This window comes from Thermobia domestica, chromosome 14 (genome assembly GCF_964235325.1).
Source record: "Thermobia domestica chromosome 14, izTheDome1.hap1.1, whole genome shotgun sequence".
In the NCBI taxonomy this organism is placed as follows: Eukaryota; Metazoa; Arthropoda; class Insecta; order Zygentoma; family Lepismatidae; genus Thermobia; species Thermobia domestica.
In genome coordinates this window covers 31,918,761-31,941,257 of record NC_137467.1, presented here as the reverse complement: position 1 = coordinate 31,941,257, position 22,497 = coordinate 31,918,761, and the positions used below count along the sequence as shown (strand labels likewise).

Genomic DNA, 22,497 nt, shown 5'->3' with positions numbered 1-22,497 from the left:
GCTGTATTTGCGTGCGTACCGGCGTACTAGTAGAGGGCTGCGATGATCAACAGCGCCTAGCTGTGGATGCAATAGGAAGTGGAAGCGCGGTGGCTCAGTGGTAGAGTGTTCACCTCCGGTGCTTGGGGTCCCTGGTTCGATCCCAGCTCGCGCCTTGTGGACTTTGTGGTGGACAAACACCATGCTCGTGGGTTTTCTCGGGGTTTTCCCGTTTCCTCCCACTTTCTTCATTCCACCATTTCACTCATCTCTCATCATCACCGTCTCCTTTAGCCAAACCGGCATAATCGTGGGACGTAAAACTTGAAGATTTTTTTGTAATAGGAACTGAATACTAATCTTCGAAACTCCGATCTCGTAGCAACAATTGGTAACGTGCCAAAGAAGTAATCGACTGTTTCCAGATTGTGTTTTCGATTGATTGAGAACGACCGCATCACTAATTAAAACTAATATTGTAGCTTTTGTCCTCACATGCGACCATCTACATAGGTACTACAGTGTAGTGGACAAATGTTCACGATTAAGGGCGTTTACCTCATATGTGTCCGTGTAATCCACACTCAGTGGTCTTGCGAAAGAAGTAATTGAAGGAATGGACGGTACGTAATTGTGTTGTGATAAACCAGTTTTACCTCTGTCCCAATCATGGACGTTTGCGAGTATGACATCAATTGGTTGGCTAGCGTCTTCCACAATGTATCCGGGGACGCGGTGGCTCAGTGATAGAGCGTTCAACTCTGGTGCATGGAGTCACTGGTTTGATCCCATCTCGCGCCAAGTGAACTTTGTGGTGGACAAACACCATTTGCGTGGGTATCCTCGGGTTCTCCCGTTTCCTCCCACTTTATTAATTCCGTCATTTCATTCATTTCTCATCATCACTGTCTCCCTTAGATTAGCCGACATAACTGTGGGGCGTAAAACTGACAGATTTCATGTCATTTCATTTTTCCACAATGTATCCGGCAGTAACATACAGGACAGTGCCAGGCGCCGTGTTATGTGGGCTCATAACCTACAATGACAGTTTGCTTCTGGTGTTCATAGAAGGAATATTGACCACTGCAGCGTACCACTAAAATAGTCCAAGTGGTTCTGCTTCTATTCATGTACTGTCAGGAAAATGTGTTCTTTCAGTAGGACAATATCCACTCACACACCGCATATATTGTTCAGCGCGGTCTCCAAGACGTGCTAGATTATTAGACTTATTCTTCATTGAACATGTGGGGACTCGATTAGACGGTATCTGGTCCGGTCTAAAATTCCTATAATATTATTAATCAACTACACCACCAGCTGGAAGAAGCTTGGAAAGCTATTTCGGAAGATGACACCTGGCACCTTTACGATCATCTGCATTGAAGCCGGAGGAGGGTACTTAGTGTACTGATACGGTCTTTTATTACACCTTGTAAAGTTGGAGTTTTGCGTCCTTGTGTAACACCAAAGTTATGATAGACGAGACATAACCGCAACCAGGCCGTCCCCCACCACACAATCTCGCCTTCAGGAGAGTTGGATTGCAGGAGCACCCTACCGACCTCGGCCTCTACAAGGGAGTAGGAATTTTTCTGCATGATGATGTATAGTGTGGAGAGAGGGGGGAGTGCGTGTGGGGGGCGTCTAAAAAATTTCATTCATGGAATCATAATTTCTGGTTGTTGGTTCTTTATTTTGTATTAGTGTATATATAATTTGTTATTAATACCCGCGTCTGTACAAAAACTAAGTTCACCCCACGTCAAGAAAATCATTAACCCTCCATGTGTTGTTTCGAAGTTGCATCTGAATGAGTTTCTTAAAGCTGTTTTCTTGCACCTGTAAACAGTGATTATCTTCTTTCTATGAAAATCATAGTTTCTTGTGCAAAATAGGCGTTTTCCTAGCTTAAAAGTCGTTTTACCTACTCAAAGAGGGCAGGTGTACCCTTTTTATGAAAATAATTAAATCTGTTTCCAAGATAATATTTACAACTAAAATTGAATTGCTCGCATTAAGAATACATGATCTGAAATTACAGGCGTTAAAATAAGTGACCGCATACTATTGCATACTTTACATGCGGTTGAGTAGTAAAAATATAACCAGACGGTCATTGCAATAAAGTGCATTAGACAAGTGTTATGACATTGACAAATGTCATTCTTTACAGATAATATGCGGAAATCAAGACACTTTTTTTTTCTTTTATTAGTTTCTCCTCGAGTGTGACATATGTTTAGTGTTTATGTAAATTGATGTTAAAAAGGTCTCTTGTCAACTTGTCCTTGCAATTTCCTGTTTCCGATGTGTGAGTCTTGTAAATAGAATAGTAACGAATATGTTCATGTGTTCGTTCATACACGTTTATATTTCCGTGTTTTGTAACGATAATCTTTTTAATACATTTCACTGCGTTCTATCTTGATTATTATTTTTTAAATGAATTATATATCTACATACAGGGCGTAACCTAATTAATGGAACAAACGTCGGAAGGTGGTTCCTGACATCGAAGTAAGCAAAAAAGGCCCTATGAACATGTAGCATATTGGACATATTGACAAAGTTAGTGAGAGCGAAAAGCGTGGCGTTTTTTCTTTCATTTGATATGAGATATCGTCTCCTAAAATTATAATACTGAAAATGAAAAATGAAATCTTTGAGTTTTACGTCCCACGGTTATGCCGGTTAGGCTAAAGGAGACGGTGATGATGAGTAATGAATGAAATGGTGGAATGAAGAAAGTGGGAGGAAACGGGAGAACCCCGAGAAAACCCACGCACACGGTGTTTGTCCACCACAAAGTTCACTTGGCAGGGTCTGGGATCGAACCCGGGACCCCAAGCACCAGAGGTGAACGCTCTACCACTGAGCCACCGCGGCCCCAATTATGATACTGAGTTCATTAACACCCTGTGTGTATATATACGAGAGGGTGCTGATAAAGATTGAATCTTACCAAGAAAAAAATGAGCTAGGAAGCAGAAACTCTCACACTATTTCACATATTCCTCTAGTAGGTCAATGCATTTGCGACATCTGTCCTGCAACATTTTAAGTCCTTGTAAATAGAAGTCTTTTGTCTGCTCTGTAACCACTCATCTGTAGCATCAGTTGCCACTTGAACTCCGAAAACGGTGACCTTTGAGATTTTTTTTTTTTTTTAAGATTCGGAAACAGATGATAATGGAGCTAGGTCAGGCAAATAAGGGGGATGAGGCATCACTTAAAAGCCTAGGGTAGCCAATGTATCCTGTGTTTCAGATGCCGTGTGTGAAGAGACATTGTCGTGCAAAAGCAGAACACCTTCGGAGATCTTACCATGACGTTTATCCTTGATATTTTCGCGGAATTTCCTCAAGAGACCACAGTAATTTGCTGCATGCTGCATTAATTGTTGCACCCACTGGAAGATAGTCCATCTGCAGAACTCCGTCCTTATCCTAAAAGATTGTTACCATTTGTTTCTGTGCAGACCTCTTCACACGGCACTTCTTTGGCCAGGGAGAAGAACTGTGCTTCCATTTCTTAGACTGTTCTTTAGTCTCGGGATCATAACAATAGATCCACGTCTCATCACCAGTTATGAGTTTCTCCAACAAACCAATCTCACTCCTTGCAAAATGTTCCAAAACTCTCCGCGAAGTTCTCACTTTTTCCTGCTTTTGTTCCTTCGTCAGAAGTTTGGGGATCCACTTTACTGCAACCTTCCTCATATCCAGATCATTACGAATAATGGTACCAACTCTTTCACGTGATATGGCCAAACATGTAGCAATCCTTTTGGTTGATGTTCGACGATCTCCATTATCATGTCCTGAATGGCTTGCACATTTTCGGGAACAGAAACAGGCTTGCCACTGGGTTTCGTACTTCAACATCAAAATGGCCAGTCCTGAAGTTTGCCACCCAGCGTTTGACAGTTGCATATGATGGCCCACGGTCCCCGAAGTTTCTTTCATTTCATCATAGATCTGCGTCGCACTTTTCCCTTGGAGGAAGAGAAACTTCATGACTGTCCTTTGCTCCTCTGGACTGAAGCTTGATGGAGATGTAGCCATGTTCATTTGTGAAATGAAAAAGAAAAGGGTGTTAATATCATAGAACATTGCATTTTGCAACATAGTCTATACAGATCCTGCCCTATGTACCCTGCTAATTTCAGCTTTCCTAGATCACTTTGTTCTTGGTAAGGTTCAATTTTTATCAGCACCCTCTCGTATACAGGGTAAATCAAATTGAGTGTTATAAGCCAATTTCCCGTCAAGTGTGCATTGGGAAAGCAAACTGGTAAGAACCAAAAATGAAAAAAGATAGGCTAATAAGAGTGAGAAACAAGTCGAGTGATATCTCGTTCGATACATCTTGGTAAACGAAACAACTTTGGCAGCAACCAAGTGTCAGTATGGGGAACTGTTTACAAAATGGCCGCCAAAAATGGATTATGTTTCAGATAAACTTGTATGGTCCGTAGTACTAATACGGGGGGGGGAGGGAAATAGGAGTAGGCAAATCGCATGTAGATGGCGGAAAGTAAAACGCTACAGTATGTGAAACAAAATGCGTACATCACTTACCGGATCACAAATGATGCTCGGTGTACCTTCCGGTTTGTTCCATACACCTCCGTAGAGCTCCTCCGTGGCTAAGCGGTTAGCGTACGCGCCTTTGGCGTGGGAGGCCCGGGTTTGATTCCCGGCGGGAGCTCATGTGGTTCGGATTCCACGTTAATCAGTAGGTCCACGTCTCATATAGCCTCGCTGCTGAATGGGACGTTAAACCCAAAATCCACTCCACTCCATACACCTCCGTAAGCAGCGGCATAGGGATGCACGCACATCATGTACCATCTCCGCGGTGATTGATGTACACGCATCTCAAATACGCGCCTTCATAATATCAATGACTGTACGTTACAAGATCTTGAACGAAACCTCAGAGGAAAAATTTCAGTAGAGCTAGGTCAGAGATAGTGGGGGTTAGTGATTATGACCTCCAAGCTTAATGCATGTATGAGCTATACGTTGGTCCAACAGGCTCTGACGTGGCGTGTGTTGTGTGCAGGAGCACTGTCATGTCGATACCACGTACATTAGTTCGTCGAGAGTAATGTCTTTTAACAACTGTGGTAACATATTATTGATAAGTGCGGCATGCGTATTACCAGTAAGATTTTTATAAAAGAAATGTAGCTTAATAACATGGTCACCCAGGATGCCACATCATATTTTGAGAGATCACTGATACTGATGCGGAAGTAATCACTGCCACAGTGGATTGTTCCTAGCCCAATAACAGATATTTTGTCGGTTTACGTGCCCTGTATTCGTAAAGATAGCTTCATTACCAAATAATATGGTGGATACAAAGTTTATTCTCTGTTTTTCATACTTCCCAACTATACACGAAAGTGAGTTCTAGCATCTAAATAACTTACTGCCAGTTCCTGATGTAGTGTGAGATGATATGAATGCGACTTGTAATGGAGTAAAATACTCACTGAAGATCTTTTTTATCAAGTTCATTGTCCCGAGCCAGGCTTCTAGTACATACATGAAGGTTTACTGCTGCCAAGAGTGCTGTTGCACGTTCTGCATTTGTTGTAGAGGGATAGCGACCCGATCTCCGTCTTCGATAATAATACTTTGTTGTCGCAGACGTCTCTCCAAACTCAGAAATGCCATATGAGAAGGTTGTGAGCGTTGGAGATAGCGTGTTCCATACATTTGTGTTGCATCTCAAGAGTTTCGTCTACATTCGCTTAGCACTAATCACAGTGATCAAATACAACCATTGTCCTATTCGTACGTACACTATCGATGCAATCGTGTGTCTGTTTCCTTGCATGAAATACTCTTCAGCACAGTACTCGTAGAAATTTCGTACTGCTTGCAGTTGCGTTCGACTTTTCCGCATGCGATGTATTCAACTATAATGTGCACACATCAATGCAATGAGTACGTCTTTTTACTTCAAATCATTAACCATCCTTACAAACAGCTAGGTAGTGGGACAGTCATGATGACAACACCGCTGAGCGAGAACAAACCACTGATAGGTCATGTTGCATATACTATTTTGTGATCATAAATTCTCGCTTCGTAGTATTTCATGCGTCATGGTCCGACAAAACTTCCAAAGTCTAATCACAGGTTATGGCAACAGTGATACAGATAAAATGTTCATTAGAAACTACTCCTCTGATGGTGGCCTTGATGACACTTGAACTAAGCGACCTTTACTACGTTCGTAGACTACGATGTCGTTTCCTTATTATAAACCATGTAAGTTTATCTGGAACAAACCCATTGTTGATGGCCATTTTGGAAACGGTTCCTCTTATCGACACTTGTTTCCTACCAAAGAGGTTTCGTTTTCCAGTATGTATCGAACGAGGTGTCACTCGACCCATATTGTCATCTGAAATTTTCAAATTGAACCTTAGACGCTCCTCAGAGGGACCCTCTGGTTAACCACAACACCACCACTCGATGTGTCCTATGCTATTTGCGTACTCCAATCTTTATTCCATTATCTTAACAACTCCCTGCTTGTTCCTACTACGGACCATAAGTTTATCTGAAACAAGCGGCCATTTTGGAAAGAATTCCTCATACTGACACTTGGTTCCTACCAAAGTTGTTTCGTTTTCCAGTATGTGTCGAACAACCTATGTTGCCATTTGAAACCTTAACAGGGTGTCTATCGGTCACGAAAGTCTCAAAAAAGCCACAAAATCAGAAAATTGTCATGAAAGTCAAGAAATTTAGCTTTTAAGCCACGATTTTTTTTTTAAATCTGTACAAATATAAGTACAAACTGAAAAATTTTGTTCTATAAATCGTGAAAATTCACCACCAAAAATGTCTGTGGTCAACTTTAGACTCTACCAAATCGCAAGCAAATCATGCTTCTATCGCATGCATGAGAATTCGATCTAATTCGCACCCAAATTCGCTCTTGAAAATGTTACGAAATTTTAAGGTTTGGTAAAGAAAAGGTCACGAAATTTCATTTTGGAATTTTAGTACACATCCTGCTTAAGTTGGTCACAGGAGAAGTTAGATAAGGGCCCTGAAGGCAGTGGCTCTTTACAGTCTTTTATTAGCCTCTTTATGCTCGTCTCTTTGGTCCTTTCCACTTTACTTTTCTGGTGCATACGTGATGGGAAATTGGCTTATAACACTCAATTTGTTTCACCCTATATCTATCTATCTATCTGTATACAGGGCTATGTACAGGTTGGTTTCAAAACAACACCAACAATTTGGGAGGTGATTCCTGACACCAAGATAAGACAAAAAGTATAGACCAACCTGGGTGCAGAAATCATCATTCCGGAGTTACAGGCTGCCGAAAAAATGAAAAAATGAACTCTAAAGGTCCATAGTTCCAGTACTATGAGACCTACCGTAGTCGGGTCAAGACTTTATTTACGAACTAATATGTGCCCTGTCCAAATATCCGTGTTTCAGAATCCTGCGGTACTTTGGCAACAATATTTATAGAGGTAGTTGGTGAGTACTTTAAATTATATGTCCGTAACCACACTCACTCTATAAAAAATATTGCATAAGTGCCGCAGGATTCTGAAGCATATATTTGTGGATAGCGCACATATTAGTTCCTAAGTAAATAAAGTCTTGACCCGACTACGGTAGGTTCCATAGTGTTGGAGGTACGGACCTTTAAAGTTCATTTTGCGTGTGTGTGTGTTTGTGTATTTTCGGCAGCCTATAACTCAGAAATGACGGGTTTCCGCACCCAGATTGGTCTATACTTTTTGTCATATCTTGGTGTCAGGAATCACCTTCTAAACGTTGTCAGTGTTGTTTTGAAACATTATATATATTGTAAATGAAAAGTAAAATCTTTCAGTTTTTCGTTCCATGGGTGAGACTTTAGACTAAAGAAGACAGATTAATGAAAGTTAATATATCTTTCTGTTGCATTAGTTATGCGAAATATAGTGTCTTGACGTTTCTATCTTTTTTTTTCTTTCTTTCTTTTTCGTTTAGTATGTGCTTCTGCGTTTGAAGTATTTGGATTTTGATGTATGCTACTGTTCATTAGTTTTAATACAGTGGTAATTGTAGCCAAATAAATTTAAATAATAATGCTGTTCAAAAAGTTTTTTTGAAATATAGTACACTAAACTTTAGTTCAAATATAAAACAATCGCGTTGTGGAAATAGGAAAATAAAAGAATATTTATTATTATTATTATTATTTTATATTTATTTTATTATTTTTTTTTTAGCAAACAGTTTTTAACAATACTTAAAGCTCACGGAAACTATTGTTCAACTTTATTCACTTAAAAAAATACGTTAATTTTTCAGCACATAAAACATCTATACAAATTTTTAATAATGTTTTAATGTATGTTAGAATACATATATAATGTGTTTGTGTATGTGTGTAGATGTAAGTATAGTTAATTCGTATGTGATTGAAATCTTGTAGCAGGATAGTGTTATAGAAGTAATGAATTGTGAATTTCATGACTTCTTGCACTGCACAGGAATTGTATGCCGTCCATAAGAAATTGGTGGAAGAAGAAGAAGCTGCAACCAGTAAATAGCTAAAAAGAAAAACGGTATTTGTGCTAGCAACTGGGTATATGTTTTGGCGTGAAATTACACTGTGCTAGTTACTAGTAGTAATGTCGCTTTTGTGTGTCTTTGTTTACTTGTCTGATGGTTTTTTGTTTGTTGTTTTTTTCTTGCTATTCTGTGTTTATTTTGACAGAGTTGGAATTTTTTGCATTTTATTTAGCAACTCGAAGTATAAAAGCGTATTATATGTTTATCCGTATACTATCAAACATCCGCAGTGTTACTACTAATAATATTTTGTTTTTGTCCTTCAGCGTCTTTCTTCTAAAATTCATCTGAACTCGAAAGTATCGCACGGAATTCGAATATCTTAGTGAACCATCCCTTCTCCTTTTCCTCGCCCTCTAGGTCAAGTATAAATAAAAATTCTGATACATCTGTTTAACCGCTTAACTTATAATGTTCTTCGCAAAAAGGTTTTTTTTTTTTTTTTTTTTTTTTTTTACGTTGAAGGTAGAGGTACGTGGAAACAAAACATTACTACAACTGTCTAAAATTTAAGCCCGAATTAGGCACTTGAAAATCACCGATTTTAAAACCACGAGTATATTCGTTCGTAATAAAAGCAGATGTATCTTATTGTTAGTCTTACTTTTTTGAACACATTTTTGTGTACATGAAGCGACAACGAATCTTTTACAATGTTTTATTCAGTTCGTTCAATTTATTTGAACTACAAGCTGATCAAAATTGAGATTTAAATTTTCCCGCAAGAAATATTAAAATCCCGAATATGTGCGTTCCACAATAAACATTACCAAATTACACTAGCATCTTGAGAAAACGAAACAAAAAAAAAAAAAAAACAAACAAACAAACAAAAAAAAAATCAAAGAGAAATAACAGACAAATGATTTCTCGGTGCAATGTAAATATGCTATTTCAGTTCCGTCATTTCGTCAATAAGCATTGGCCTCCAATGGAAAATATTAGCCGAAAATAGTTAAATGAATCTTAAGCAAGGGCGCCGATCCTGGGGGGCCCGGCCCCCCAAAGCTCATGTGGGCCCCCTAGTGTATTTGTGAATATACAGTATTTAGCATAATTTGAATGCAATTTATCTTAACATCCTTATATATACACCTGCGTCTGAGTGCCCGCCCCCCTTCAAATTTACAGAGAAATCGGTACCACATCTAGCGGATACCCCATACACTCCGGTGCGTATGGCGAACGTAAGGAATCGCCGTTTAAATTTATATTCAAATCTTTTTTCTTTGCACGAATATATTCGTGATCATAATTTTAGGGGGGAAAAAACGTAATAATTCGTGGTTTTAAGTTAAGTGGTTAATTATTTTAAGTGAAAAATCCAAATACCAAATTTCATCCTTATTGTGTACGAGGTGCATTCAAATTCTAACACTTCTAGTTTTTTTTTTTTTTTTTCTCAGGTCTGGTATCAAATAGAAACGTTCTGTTTCTTTTAAAATACGCGAGTACTCGTTGTCAATGCGTGATAGAGATGGCAACACCGTACGGCACACAGAGCTCGAGCGGCAACGGTGAGAGTGATTACTGTTTTTTATACGTACCATACACGTTTTCGTTACAAGAACAGCGTGTAATCATTCGTTTTCTCTATTTGCGTGTCGTGGCGCCGCTTGAAACTCCTCGCCAGTAGATGCGATGATGGTGTTATGGATGTGTCTAATCTGCCATTACTACGATATTGTATATCTAATTTTGTAATTTCTTCTATTTTTATATCTTGGTTTTGGGCAACGGTTGTTGATTCTAAATAGAAAAAAATAAGATTTAATCTCAATAGTTAAAGTATATATTGGTTTTATAAGTGTAATCTGCATTTATAGTTATCATAACAGCAGATACTTGTTTAAAACGTTGCTATGACAACCGAAAAAAAGAAAAATATAATTAATGGATGTCGTGCCTGATTTAATGTGATTGGATCATTTTGACATTTTTTAAAACTTACACGGACTATGGGTTGAAATGTAACGTAAAAATATATGTATAATATAAATTGATCGTTATATTTTACATGGTGGTTCCTATATACGTTACATTTATAGATGGTGTTATCTCGCCTAGGACGTTACATTTTACCATCGTGGGTGTGACAGTAGGGTGGTACTTAGGTATATGGGAAAAAATAAATTTTCGAATTTCTTCCGCCGCACCCCCTCTTTCTTTTCCTTTGGTAATAGAAACATCATACACAAAATTTCACAAAAATCCATCAACGTTAACCCGTGCCGCAAAGCAGTTGATTTCTGTAAAAATAAATCCATTTGAATTTCAATGGCACTCGATTTACTATTTGTCAATAAACGTATAATAATTACCACAAATGTAAATAGGACAATATAAAGCTTTCCTCTGTAATTCAGAATTGACTGAGTTTCAAATACAGTCGGTTGGTTATCAGGCAACAAGCTACAAGCATCATGATCATCGTCCGTATATATAGTACTTACGGTAATGCATAGTGTTATGAACCACTGTGGAAAAGATATTTGGATTTGTTTCTCATGCCACTTGCTTCGTTAGTAAAATTTACATGAGTTAGAAATCAATCAGCTAATAAATACAAGTAAAAAATGTAATGATAGTGGCTGATATACCAAAAAATGGACAAAAAATATATTTGAATCGTAAATCGACTTAATGATAACTTTTACTTTTTACGCAAAGCAGCTTTTCCACATCCTGGAAACAAATTTCTATTCACCACTTATAAAAGGAATTGTTTCTGTTCTTCATTTTTAGTTAGAACTGCATTGTGATTTTCCATTTACTTTCCGCTCTTTCCGCTGCGTCATTTGTAGCATGCAGCTTATCAACTACATTTTTCCCGAAAAGAAATTCATCATTTGTTGACCAACAAACCGGATCAAGGTCTAGAAAACCTGTAGAAATCCGAAACCTTTCGAAGAACTTCGTATTTCCTATCACAAAATCAGCAATTTCTTTTTCTTCAATTTCACTAGCGTGCAGTTCAAATCGCTTCATCGTTTCATATGAACTGTCACTATTTTTAATTTTTTCTGCTATTTTGTGTTTTGTTCATTATTGATATTCTCGTCAAAAAATAAAAGTGCTCACACTCCTTCGAGAGGTACCAAAGATGTTAGGAAAACTTAAATAAAGTCACTCTCGAGACATCAGAGTTTATGAGTTTGTACGTTTGAAAACTCTTCAAAAATTGTAAATCTTGTGGTGAACGAGATGCACTGGGACAAGAAAACCAAGTAAACCAAGGTTTTTAGAACAGGAAAAGTGCAAACTTGACGCAGTTCTTCTTCTCCCCGCTCATTTAATTTAAACTGATTACTAAAGAGAAATATTTTTAAACATCATAAGGTTTTTTCCATCCACCTTGCCTGATGTACAGCTCCAGGGAAACGGAAAGAAATACCTCCAGGAGGAGTACTTGCTAGAAAAATTACTGTAAGCTCCAAAAGTTCTCTGTAATCTTCTCTGCATTTCCAAATTTTGAACAGTAGAAACTAGTTTATCTTTCTTCATATTGCAAAGAACTGAATTAACACTTCGATTAGAAATTAATGTAACAAAATTATTGTGTTGAAATCTCGGTCACTCTTTCTGAAAACTTTTAAAAATTGGTACTTCTGTACTGGAAGAAACTGAAATACATTCTTCAAATACACACTTTAACATCAATTCAAAAATGTGATGCCTACACAGAAGATATAAAAGATCTTTTTCCAATTTTTGTTCAAGAAGAATACAAGCTCCATTGATACGTCCAGTATTAGAAGAAGTTATGTCCCAATGCCTCTGCTCGGGAGCTCATGTGGTTCGGATTCCACGTTAATCAGTAGGTCCACGTCTCACATAGCCTCGCTGCTGAAAGGGACGCTAAACTAAAATCCACTCCAATGCCTCTGCTGTTGCGATTAATATGCGCATGGAGCTCTATCAATCAATTTATAGTGATCAAAAGCCGCAACGAGTCATGGAGTAATAAAACGTACTTTCCCTCTTCTCGAAGATCCTGTCACTATCTCATCAGAATCTACTCCTTCCATTGGAATTGTATTTTCTGTGCTGTGGTGAGTATCCTTGAACGGTATTCTTGCTTTAGACCAAAAAATTTCTGTTTCACGAATTACTAACCGAGCATTCTCTCTTAAAGGTAATTTCACATTCGTATGTTATAAAAGAATGCACCAAGTACTTGTCTGTTGGACAGTAACTTACAACCCAATATCTGTTCACTCATATTACCAACGAGGTAAATCCCACTACGATAACTGATTTCACTAGACACCGAACACATAATGATCACTTTGTTCAGTTAATCACATGTAATGATACAAGACCCACAATGGAACTTCAATTCCCTAAAAGTAACAGTCATATCAAAAGATCATAAATGCAAAACAGGAAAATTCAAATACATGTTACAAGTAGTCTAAAATTGATTTATTTACAATAACAGTTGTAATTAAGATCAAAGGGGAGAACGATTTAGTTGTAAACGGTCGTAAAAAAAATTGTTTGACATTTATTTATTATTTCCAATTTAATTTTGTTCATAAATCTGCTCCAAATTACTTAAGAAATGGGATTAAGTAGAATAATCTACGTCTGTGAATGTATTGTCATCTATTGAGCAACATAGGAAACTACTGTTTTCTAAATCTTATTCCTATAAAGATTAAAATGTCTTTGCGGCACCATTTATCGTTGTCATAACGAACTGAAATTTACAGATAACACTTTTCTCATTAAAAGGAAAAATATTAAGGGGTGCGGTCTCAGATATACACAACTTGAGAAATAAGGACCACCCTAGTGTGACAGTTGAAAGAAGACAGAACGTTGTGTGATAATGTGCCAAGACAATCTCGGCCTCGAACCAGCCGGTCTGACGATAGTGTGACGATACAGATTCCACGAAAATGCCAGCTTTGGAGGCGATGTGTTCCACACTCATTCGGCGATTAATGTGTTCTCTTGTAGTATTGTATAACTAACCATAATGTAACCGGGATTTAATTATTGCGAGTTTATTTTGTTTTATTTTATTTATTTTTTTTAAAGTTGTTAGTAACTGAATGGTTAGGGGATACATCCTCGTGCAGTGTTGCCAGACTGGGCTACAAGTAGCGGATTGGGCGATTTTTTAAGTTCCCTCGCTACCAAAATTTTAAATTGGGCTACATGCTACTTTTTTGGGCTACTTTTAAATCTGCAGTCTATGACTCTTAAGAAAACGCTACTTTTTTATTTTTATATATGAAATCACCAATTATTAGTTTTCTTTAATACTATAAAAGTTTTGTTTGTTGAGGATTCTATTCACAGTGAACAGTAGTTTTACTAAAACTAACATGTTTGATACTAGTTCAGATCTTGTATTAGTACTTTTTAATCTCCAGATCTGGCAATACTAGACTTTTGTTAAGTTTGCATTGTTGCAGTGTCACTGACCGTGTTGCTGCATTAGTTAGTGTCGGGGCCTATAGTTGTGCGGAGCTGTGTAAAGATGAACATCACAATTTTAATTGTGTTCCTGTATTGTCCATAGTGACATAATGTGTAAGTGGAGTTACAATAAATCTTCGAAAATGCATGGCTCCCAGATAAAGAATTTAGCAACTGAATTAAAGGAGTGATGAATAACAGTGAATAAACACACTGTAAACGTTGTAAAGTGTATTTCAGAGTCCACAAATCTGACTTAAGAGTCTTCATCCCGGCGAAATTAAAATATCGCTAATTTTACAGTAATTATGTGATATCTTCAAATAGATAAAAGATAATTGAAATATGGAATAAGAGCGCCCTAGACAATATTATTTTGCGTGAGGTACCGTTATCACAAGTCTCCTAGTGGCTTTCCGTTTTCAGCTGTTTTGAAACGCGAAAATAAATACCGATTTTCAAAATGGCTCGAAATCGAAAGCAGATAAGTGAGTCGTGATAACGGTTTCTCATGTAAAATAATATTGTCTAGGGCGCTCTTGTTCCACATTTCGATTATCTTTTATCTATTTGAAGATATCACATAATTACTGTAAAATTAGCGGTATTTTAATTTCGCCGGGATGAAGACTCTTAAGCAAACATGTCTCCAAGAAAATCAGGAAAGTTGCCCATTTTATACTATCACCGCCTGCCCAGTTCATTGCGTACTGCAGTTCTACTGCACTGATGTAATATGGGATTTGCCCTAACACGCCACCGCCAACAAGCTGAAATTGTGGTCACCGCTTGACCATTGCCAACCTAGACATCTGACATTTTTGCGTTTCGACTGTAAATAGTTCAAATCCGCTACTTTTGGAGCTCCATCTCGCTACTTTTTAATCTTCATATCTGGCAACACTGACCCTATGTTTCAAGTCTAAGTTCTGTTTCACAACGAAATGCTTCTTTCAATAGTCCATGGATGTAGTTACGATCATATTGAAACGCTACAATTGCGTTCATTGCTTCTTTGTTTATTTATTGAACTTTTGCGTCTCTTTTTACCACCGAGGCTGTGTGTGACATGAACGTACAATTTGAAGTGAAATCAGAACCATCGTAAGGCGTTCAGTGCTCTCCTACAATTGAACCCTGGACGCCGTACACCAAAGGTGCGCGCGATAGCCGTTAGGTTAGCGGAGAAGGTTACATTCATTGGTGGTTGTTCTCATTTTCCAAGTAGGAACTGTTGTATCGGTATCCCGTCTCGTTATCTTAGAATTAGTTTCTAATGTTGCATTAATTTTAATTTATGGTATGATATATTAGAATGATTTAATGCTTTTATTTATTTAGACGTAGATATTGAATGCTGGGCTTCGTTATGGCTAATAGTTATGCTAGAGATATTTTCGTTTCTTAACTGCAATGCTTAAAATATTTTTGTTTCATTAACCTTATTTTAAAATTAAACTTTTGTTAAAAGCATGATTTGTTACAGTGTAGATAAATCGCATCTGAGTTTTGCATGGCGTGAGCAGCTGTGTGCTAATACTAATAACCAAATACAGTGAATTCATTTTAAAGAATAAAGTTATTTTTGTGGTTCGTTAAAATCAAAATTTATACTAGTATTACCCATGTCAATCCATAATCTTCATCGCCGAATAATACGTGAACTGCTGACTATAGCACTTGATATTGTAAAACTTCGTTCCATATAGGATATAGGTAGAGCATTAATAAAAAGAGTGTCCGGAATCGACTCCCACTACCGGTTTTTATTATGAAATTTTCCACTATAAAAAGTATTTTTACAAAATAATGTACAAATAATCTCCCCAAGTTTGCAAGGTTAGTTACAGATAGTCTTTGACCGTAAGGTCGTAGACAGGATCTCTACAGAGCCCCGCAGCAGAGTGAAGTTAGGGACCCAATGCTCCGTGGCAAGCAGAGGGATGGTTAGTGGCCAACAGAGCCCCGTAGCAGGCTAAGTCAGGAGATAGGCGTAGTTCCGTAGCAGACTAGAGGACTTGGGTTAGGTTACTCCTAATGTTCCGAAGCAAACAATAGGAGGGGCACCAGTAAACTGGCACAGAATTGCCGTCATCCAGCCAATTTATAGAGGTCCTTGAGCGCGGTGGCGCTGTTGCTCGTCTGCTCCATGGGAGGGGCCAGAAGCCCATCGTCTCCAGGTGTTAATAGATCCATCTAGTGTGTGGAATCCTCTTGCTAAACCACGTGTTGGTGTTTGTAAACACTGGCGCAAAGAGTTATTTAAACACATCATGTGGGACATTACAATATATTTTTTCAATTGTTTGTTTAGTTCTTGAAGGTTAGCGTCTCTTTTCAAGACCGAGATTGTATGAGATGTAGATCTACATTTTAATGTGGGATCCGAACCACTGTAGTGCATTTCCACCGGAAATCGAACGTAGGCGCGTGCGCTAGCCACTGGACCAGCTATGGCAGGAATTTAATTGAGTGTACATAATATGCATGAACAAAGGCATACATTGAAAGAATAAACGAGTAAATCCGTTTATATTAACCGAAAATAGACGAAATCCAAAGAACTTACCCCATCTCTTATCTGCTAGTGATGAATCTTTGTAGCATGTTACCATTCATATGCACCGACAAATGTTCAAACTATATTTTTTCAAAATATTTTTTTTTTCATTTTTTTTTTCTTTTCCTTTTTTTCCCTAAAAAATCATTATTAATAAAACTTTGGATCTATTGGTCGAAAAGTTTTAAACTAATTGTTCGATTAACTATGGGAAAAAAATGTCTTGAAAAAATATTACGGTGAATCTTGGGAAAATGAAGCAAATTCCATTTTTCTAAGTTCCTAAATCGGCGAAGGAAAGATATATTTATCATGTCTTTTACAGCCGAATTTGCTATGCTATTTTGTGCTCCTGCTGCTGAGAGAGACCCATAGCAATTATACTAAGCTGCAACAGCGATATTGCCAAGTTTGTAATAACAAACTCATTTCAACCGACATCATTGCATGTTGTTCGATTGAAAATAACATTTCGTACGACAATATTGTCATGTGATCGATATTTCAATAACTCAGGCCAAGGACAAACTGTGTCACAGAAGTCATATCCCAGTAAGTGCCATAAACTTAAAGAGTTGCAACTCATAATTAGGTGAAAAAGTAGAGCAAAGTTAAAAAAAAAAAAAAAAAAATCTTGACTGAGTGGCTCATCTTAGATAAAACTCTTATACTTAAAGATGATGATACTAACAGCGCATTTTCCCACAAAATTGCTGTGTTCAGAGTCAATGGCTTCTTGTTACTGGTGCTATAGGAGCTTATTAGATAACGCACGTTAAAGAAGAACAAATACCACTGATTGGTTCTTTCGCCATGGCCGGTTCCAAGCCTGTGCTGAGAAACGGGGAGTAGCCTAAACTTAGTGCGCTGGTCACCATATGTCGAAGGCATCCAAAGAAGCAAGATAAAGACAGTTGCTCGACGTTTGGAAGAAATAAAGCATTGCTGTGGTAAGGCAATACTCTTCGTCGTAGAGTAATACAGCACAATGATGGACATAAGGTAGAGGTGAGATGGTAATGAGGGATCCGTTACTGTGAGGCGTGAAGTGCCAACCAGGCGTCGTACTATCCTCTCAAAGAAATGGGTCATTAACATGGATCATTGGACTAAGGCAGAAATTGAATGCTCTGAGGTAAGTAATTATTGTCTCACCTACCGGGGAAGCACTCAACCTCCCATATGGTCTGGATGAGTCATAAGTTGCAGTAATGTACGGTATACTTCTACCGTAATTAGAGATAGCCTGGGTTTGGACCCTGTCGCTCCTACCAGACAAGAGTGGAGTGGCTTTCAATATGGTGACTTGCATATAGAACTTACTTCAAGACATAAACTTGAGTTGGGGTTGCCCAATGGGTGAATTTTGATTACCTTACCGGGGAATGAGAGCCTTGGGCGATTCCCAAATGAGCGAATAGTTTTTTATTTCATTTTTCAGTTGTTCTTTTCGCCATCATTTCTAAAAGCCCTCTCATTCATTTTCCGTTCGACCCTTACAATCTCAGAAGTGATAATTGGGTAAATGACGTGACGCAAAATTCCATATGACAGACGCTAAACATTATGTTGAAACACAAATTTCTACGTAGCATGAAAACTTCGTAGAAGAATTTGACGAATAAGGCGTTGAGAGATTTCGTCTTAATCTCAGGAGGGATAACAGTTATATGACGTCACGTAAAACTCAGCATGGCGGACGCTGTGCACTATAGTGTGTGCTTGAAACACGTGCTGTGGAGTATTAAATGAAAGAGTTTAGCGAAAGGAGTTCAGAAATATATATTGTTTAAAGAGAGTTGTACTATGAAACAAAGAAAATAAAAGAATAAATTAATTTCATTGTTTTTAATCCTTTAAATGCCGTAGCTCTTGAATACGCTCACGGCTTTCATGTATTCGGGATTTTTTTTTTCTGTAATTAAAGTTTGTTATTTAAAAATATTAAGGATTTCCCCATTTGTCATGGAGGGGGGAAAATACAGCTTCATGCCTTCCTAAGATTCGCCATGATATTTCAGGAGCTACAACTTCTTAGGAAGCTTATGTAGTTCTTAGGAAAATTAATTTATTACATTATAAATGGAACCCTTTACATATTCTTATCTCTGTACGGCTTTAAAGATTAAATATATAAACAATATAATTATACCCATAAATCAGAAAAAAAAGTATTATTGTTAATGCATAGCATGAAACACATTTATGTGAGGTTAAAATAAATTAAATGCATGATAACTTTCAAGAGTAAACAAACCGAATAGAAGATAGTATGTAGCAATTAATGCCTGAATGCAAAATTTAATTTGTTTATAGTGGAAATGAGCACACCAATTTGACAATGGTTTTTTAAAAAAATATCTAGATATTTTGGAATAATATATAAAATGGAAGATAACATTAATGTCTTGAGAAAGTAGTGTAAGAAAGTGAAATTTTAAGTGTCTGTGTACTTTGTACACATTGGTTTTGTTGTAAACATAACAAAAAAGAAAAAAAGAGAGATTCTTCGTGGTTAAACGGTTGGCGTGGGAGACCCGGCTTCGATTCCCGGCGGGAGCTCATGTGGTTCAGATTCCACGTTAATCAGTAGGTCCACGTCTCATATAGCCTCGCTGCTGAACGGGACGTTAAACTCAAAATCAACTCAACTCAAGTAACGAATAAATAAATAAATAAATAAACCATGTTTCTTAATTTTAGCATAAAAAGCTATAAATAGCAAAGACAAATAATAAATATTGATCTAATTACATGGAATCCTACAAACTATATTCCACTACACTAAGTAGAGGCAAGCGGGCCGAAAAAAAAAAGTCAGTGAAACGTATTAGGCGTTCTTAGTAGTAAGCAGGAACTCAACAAAGTTTCCTGCAATTTGAATGCTCGGAAATCATCGAGTAGTAACGAAACAGTTCCGTTGCAACCAATTCTCGTATCTGTGTGCATAGTTTGTAGAAATCGTTTCTCTTTTCTTTGGAAATAGAGTTTCAACATAAATGGACGATTATTTTAACTGTTAGAATGCATTTTCAGGAAACTAGCCTTCCTTGGTCCGCCTTTTACTACACGAATTGCCTCATATACAGTACCATGTTGCAACATTAAGCGGTTCTGCAAGTTTCTGCAAGATAGAGAAGTTAAAACCTGAACAAAATCTTGCAACAAAGATAGTGCATCACCATATTGGAGGCGTCATGGTATGAATCTTTTGGGTGGAGCATTTGTTGGCAGATTCGTTGACCGTGACTTCCCAATTATCTAACTTTTCAGTCTCATGATGTCATATAGTAATTATTTTTTCCCTTTGAGTGTACGTCAAAAATCATATGTATCGAGAATCATTATCTTATGGCACTTAAAATTAGGATCAGTATGAAAAAAGTATTTGTGCCATCATATTTTTACGGGTGCTTAATTTGAAAAGTATTTTCAAAGAAAGCTGTGTCGTCAAAGTGAGATTTTTGGGATGTTTTTTAAGGGTAGAACGGGTCCTGGAACCGGACGACACCCGTTTGATTTTATAAGAAATAAAAATAAGAATTTTAGCTTTTTTTGGAGAAAGAGAGAGAATGGGTAGGTGAGAGGTGAGGAAGATAAAGGAAGAAATCTGACGTCTCAGTACCTGAAGCTTTATCTTCTCTGCTGGGCTTTTTCCTGTTGTTTGTTTGGTGTTTAATATATCGAAAACCGAATTATAGACTGTTCGGTTTGTTTTCCAAGTTACTCCCGAAGTGCCCGATTGACTGCCGTGCACTCCCCGGACCGACTCCGATGACTGTTTTTTGATAACTTCGCGACTAAAGACCTCGATAACCGACTCCAAAGTCTCCAAGCGACTCCAAAGGTTCCGTGTGACTTTGAAGGCTCCGTGTGACTTCGAAGGCTCCGTGTGACTCCAAAGGCTCCGTGTGACTCCCTGTTTTCGGGATGGAGGGAGTATTTAAAGACGAAGATCTTTTGGTAATTTTGCTGACTCCAGACACGTGTAGATGAGATGTTTTCGTCCCAACAGGTACTCATGACGTTAGAGATGGACAGATAGTTAGGAAAGGAGCTCTCTTAGCTTTATTATATAAAATACACATTGACATAATACATTATATAACATAAACAAATACTTCCACGATTTAGCCACGAAAACACAAAATTACGGAAGAGAAACGTAGACTAAATTTTCAGACATACATGAATTTCATAAACTAAGACATCCGAATAACTAGCGTTCTTCGACACATAAGAGATAGCTTTATGTAATTAGGAAGAAAAGGAAAAAAAAAAAGGAATAGTCTTACAACACCGAAGATAAGTCTTAAAGAATAAATGATTTTGTGGGAGATCAACGAAAGTCAATAAATATTAGTCTCTTCACAATATTAGCTCTCATCCCGCGTAGTCTGAAGTCGCAAAAGGTTGAGAGGGTATCAGAAAACTTGGTATTTAGTGAAACTTTTTTTAAGCAGCTTTTTATCAGCTTTAGCTCGTGCGTGTGAATATTGGCGGCTCCTTTGTACCTAAATGGATAGTTATATCGTCTTCTACGGTATGTGGGAGATCTTAATTCGATTCCTAGTAGTAGTTTGTGTGTTTCAGATCCCATATTAAGCTGTAGGCCCACATCTCAATACAAACAAATGCCATTTTGTAGTAGCAAGAGGATTTTGTAGACATTATGCCATAACTTTTTTTTTTTTTTTGCATATCTAAAAGTTTTTATTTTTTTTATGGAACATGTGTTAATTGACAATCTATTCATCCTATGAAATATTAAATTTAATATAAAGTTCTTACTAGAATTCGTGAAATTTGACTTGATCCACACACACACACACTGTTGAAACGTTTGATCACTTTAAACCACTCACATACGCATCACAGCTAAGCGTAATTTCCTCGGTACAACGGTGTGAACTAATTTGATTAGCTAGTCGTACACAACAGTAACACCTGGATTAGCATATATACACTTGTTATAAAAACACAACTTAGTAGACCAACTGAGTGCTTTAACGAAGAATAGTTTAAGTTTATTCTCACCAGTTCTAGAAATGTGTACCATAAAAAGTGTTGTGTTCCAGGGTTGCATGATAACAAAAGATAACATCAAAACAGGAGACGAAAGACAATTTAAGTTCAAAAACCAAGTCTGTATTCTAAAGTCCACTTGGCACATTTTGTGCAATAGAAATTTAGAAAAGCACATTAGCACATTTATATTGTGCATTCCATTAATGCAGAATTTGTTTTAAATAGTATAGTGTTTTAAATATATTAATTATCTTTACAATATGTAGTGTGGAGTTTCCTCAATAGATGTCTGTGCACACTTGACACTTGAAGAACGGATAGTCAGTTTTATAAAATGGTATTCAAAGTTTGAAAATATCGCTGAAGTTTAACTGTCACTGAAGGTGTGAGTTTAACACGTTGGCTGCCAAGGGTGAGTTTGTTATTTATCGGTAGAGTGCCAAACGTACTTACTTAAATTATTGTTCTTTTGTTTATGATTTTTAAACATGATGTTAATGTTGCAACATAATCTAAGGCAAGGTATTGAATCCGCGCACATGAAAGTTGGGGGTCCGATCGGACATACTTTTTTATTTTCTTCTTTTTATGGGGAAGGAGATAAATTACAGTTGAATTGGCAACTTAGTTTAAAAGTCATTCTCTCATTATTATATGTGCAAGCTAGCTTTGTGTAAGAAGTGTGGATGTATTCATCTTGGTTTTAGTGCTAATAAGTAGTTTCTTTGTGCAATAAAAATACGAAGAAATATGCGCAGAACTCGACCTCATTAGCAATAACAGTATAGTGATCTAGACCTTCCTGAAACTTCACCAAATGACGTGGACACTGCCAACTTGTCAAAATAAATTAGAATAAATAATGACTCCGTTGTTAAACTTCTA

At 37.4% G+C, this 22,497-nt stretch overlaps 1 protein-coding gene across 4 annotated transcripts in view; it reads left to right on the top strand.

Moving 5' to 3' along the window:
- Positions 1-22,497, top strand: part of Oscillin (glucosamine-6-phosphate isomerase Oscillin) — an 80,130-nt gene that overhangs the window by 34,112 nt on the left and 23,521 nt on the right. For 3 of the 4 annotated variants that reach the window (XM_081737844.1, XM_081737842.1, XM_081737843.1), the window contains exon 7: positions 8,513-8,587. The exons of the other annotated variant lie outside the window; for it this stretch is intronic. In XM_081737844.1, coding sequence (XP_081593970.1) covers positions 8,513-8,572 — 60 coding nt within the window. In that variant the 3' untranslated portion in view covers positions 8,573-8,587. The remainder of the gene's footprint in view (positions 1-8,512; positions 8,588-22,497) is intronic. 4 annotated transcript variants of the gene reach the window in all.